Source organism: Pinus tabuliformis, chromosome 1_1 (assembly GCF_031772625.1).
Source record: "Pinus tabuliformis cultivar Carrire ecotype Pingquan chromosome 1_1, CPIR1, whole genome shotgun sequence".
Classification (NCBI taxonomy): Eukaryota; Viridiplantae; Streptophyta; class Pinopsida; order Pinales; family Pinaceae; genus Pinus; species Pinus tabuliformis.
The window spans coordinates 119,027,733-119,030,607 of NC_142297.1; the positions used below are offsets into that span (position 1 = coordinate 119,027,733).

The 2,875-nt window shown below is 40.7% G+C and overlaps 1 protein-coding gene across 1 annotated transcript; it reads right to left on the minus strand.

Moving 5' to 3' along the window:
* Positions 1 to 867: 867 nt before the first annotated feature.
* On the minus strand, positions 868 to 2,207 carry LOC149211931 (golgin candidate 4-like). The gene has a single exon (XM_089388517.1). The coding sequence runs from the start codon at positions 1,930 to 1,932 to the stop codon at positions 868 to 870; it is 1,065 nt and encodes a 354-aa protein (XP_089244643.1). The 5' UTR covers positions 1,933 to 2,207.
* Positions 2,208 to 2,875: the final 668 nt, after the last annotated feature.

Sequence of the window (2,875 nt, forward strand, 5' to 3'; positions counted from 1 at the left end):
TGGCAAGAAGCTGGTGTCTTGTGCTACAGGAAGTGTTCTCAATTTTGTTCCTGGAATGCTTCCGAAACTGGCAAGAAGCTGAAGTCTTCTGCTAGAGGAAGTGTCCCAGATTGCCAACTGAAGGCATGTTCACGGGCATCTTTGTCTCTGTCTACAACTCTGAAACTGGTGTGGCAGGTTGTGGCTCAGGCTCGCTTGATGTGACTTTGAAGCTTGTAGATGACCATCATTTCCCCCCTTGTCAGATACAAGGTGAGATGATGGAGAAAACTCAACTGCAAGATTGTTCAATACTCTGGAACAAGTTCTGACATGTGTTTGGAATATCTTCTTGGCTGTTGATGCCCATTGCCAAGAAGCGATCCATCCAAGATGAATCTTTGTTCTTGCAAGACGTTTGTTTTTGAAGCATCTGTGTGAAGAATGGCTAGTTTTATGACAATGCTCACATGGATGAAGATCAAAACAGTGATCTTTCAAATGGCCAACTCGGTCACAGTGTTGGTATTTTATGATCTGTTGTTGTTGTTGTTGCTGCTGCGGAAGAGGGGCAGAGTCTGGAACAGCTGAAGCTGAACTGTCATGAATGAATCCAGCACTCTGAAACTGAATGGGCTTGGTGTAGTCTGGAATATGAAAGGACAAGTCCTTGTCATATCCAAGACCAGTTCTGTGCTTGTTGTGGACAAGCTGTTCCCAAGGTCTGATGATGGGCTTGGGAAGTGCAGACTGAGTTTCTGCATCTGCATGTACAACTGCTACTTTATTGGGCACTAGATCTGAATGAACTTCAACAATATTGTCTCGCTGTTTATGGGAGTCTGTTTCATTGTTCTGAACAGAAACAGGTTCAGAATGATGACTCCACTACTGTAATTCTTCTTGTTGTAGCTTTGTCTCCAGCTGCAAAAACTCAATATTTTCCTGAAGCTCAATCTTTTCCTTTTCCAATGTAGCAACAGTATTTTTTAATGTTTCAACATATTCATTTGAATGTGTCAACTTCCTTTTGCTAAGCTCTTCTTGGAGCTTATTCATCTCTGCATTCCTTTCATTTAGATTCTTTTGAAGCTCTGTGATTTCCATGGACATTCGTTGCTTCTCAGCCTTCAAAACAGTACATTCGTTTTGAGCAACTTCATTTAAGTCCTGTTCCTTTTGAAGTTGCAACTTCACATTTGCTAAATCCGTTTGGTCTATTTCACGTAATTCTTTCAGTTTCTTTATTTCAGCCAGTGACTTTTCATGATCACCTTTCAAAGCCAACAAAGCCTGTGTTTCGTCTCGAAGCAAATTTGTAAGCTCCTTTTCCCTTTCTTGTAATTTTTTAATTTTGAGCTCCATCAGTTGTTGCCTCCCCTCAAGCTCTAATGGTGGTGTAGATCCATTACTTGTTACAACTGTACCAGTATTTTCATGATTCCCATGGACACGCTGATTACGAGGAGCATTCGTATATCTTTGTTGTCTGATAGCAGGCACATCCATATGTCCCTGGAGCACTTCCGGCCCATTTAATGAATTGTCTCCAACCTTAGATATATCTGAAACCTCCATAGATTTTCTATCATCTCCATTAACTAACATATATCCTGTTGTAGATCCTTCCATTGCTTTCTTCAATTTTCCATTCTCATCATGCAATCTAGACAATTCTTCCTCACGTTCCTTCAAAAGGGATGCATAGTTAATAGACATCGCCTGAATTTCAGCTTCAGCATTTTGAAGCCTTTGAATCTCTCCTTTATACCACTCAAGCTCGGCCTTGACATTGGAATCTATTCCATTGGCAAGAAGGGGCTTTCGCTCAGAATATCCTTCCAGTGGCCTGCGCTCAGATCCTCCTCCAATCTCAACCTCATCTACAGTATCCTGAACATCTGAGACAATTTGCGAAAGATTTTCCTTGAAAGTTGCAATGGTAGTCCACATCGTATCCAATTTCAAAATCCAGTTTTAATTGAGAAATTAGCTTCAATTAAGGGCATCTCTCTGATATTGCAGATGTCTGCCTGGTTTATCAGAATACGCTGCGGGCAATTGCATGCGCCCTCGAATTTGGTCACCTCTGGCTTTAGTTTTTAGAGTAATTGTAGATTTATTTTTCCAGCTATATTGGCTACGAGATTTGTACAGAGCGGAGAAGATTTTGAAAATTATTAGACCTCTGCAACGCCTTTCAATGACAAATATAGCGTGAAAGCGGTGTATTCGTTTGTTTTTCGGGGGCCTGAGCCAACGACTTTACATATATAAAAAGCACATAATCAGATTCATGTTTACAGCCTTCAACTCAAGACAGGAGTAACGCAATCGATTACACGGTCTTTCCGTCCAGCACCGTGATCCAGTAGAAAGCGTTCATATGCATTGAATGGCATAGAAATGAATACAACCTTCAACTCGACGAGGAGGCAAATTACCTTGTAATTTCCTATTTTGCCAGGATGCAATCTTCTTTTCATGTATTGGTTAGCGGAGATATTTTAGCAATCAATTACACTCTCCAAAGTAGTGAGACAGGCGCAGTTTCTTTCATTTCAAACAATATCTCGTGATGAAAACAGAACCACAAAAAGGCAATGCCAAAAGATTGTACGAGGAATAACTGCATGAACCCTATTACTTAAATACACTCTGCAAATGCAATATATCTGAACTTCAATGATCTAATTTCTTCAGCAACCTCAGGACTAGACGTTGAAAACTTTTATTCAACATAAATGCACAATAACACCAGCAGTAAAACTTGCCAGTACAAGTTTCGTGCAAGCCCCTGCTGAAACCATATACCTGGGCTGACTGCGAACTATTATATCGGACGAACCGTCCATGGCCGTTTCATGTTAAAAGTGGGCTGTCTTGGTATTTACTC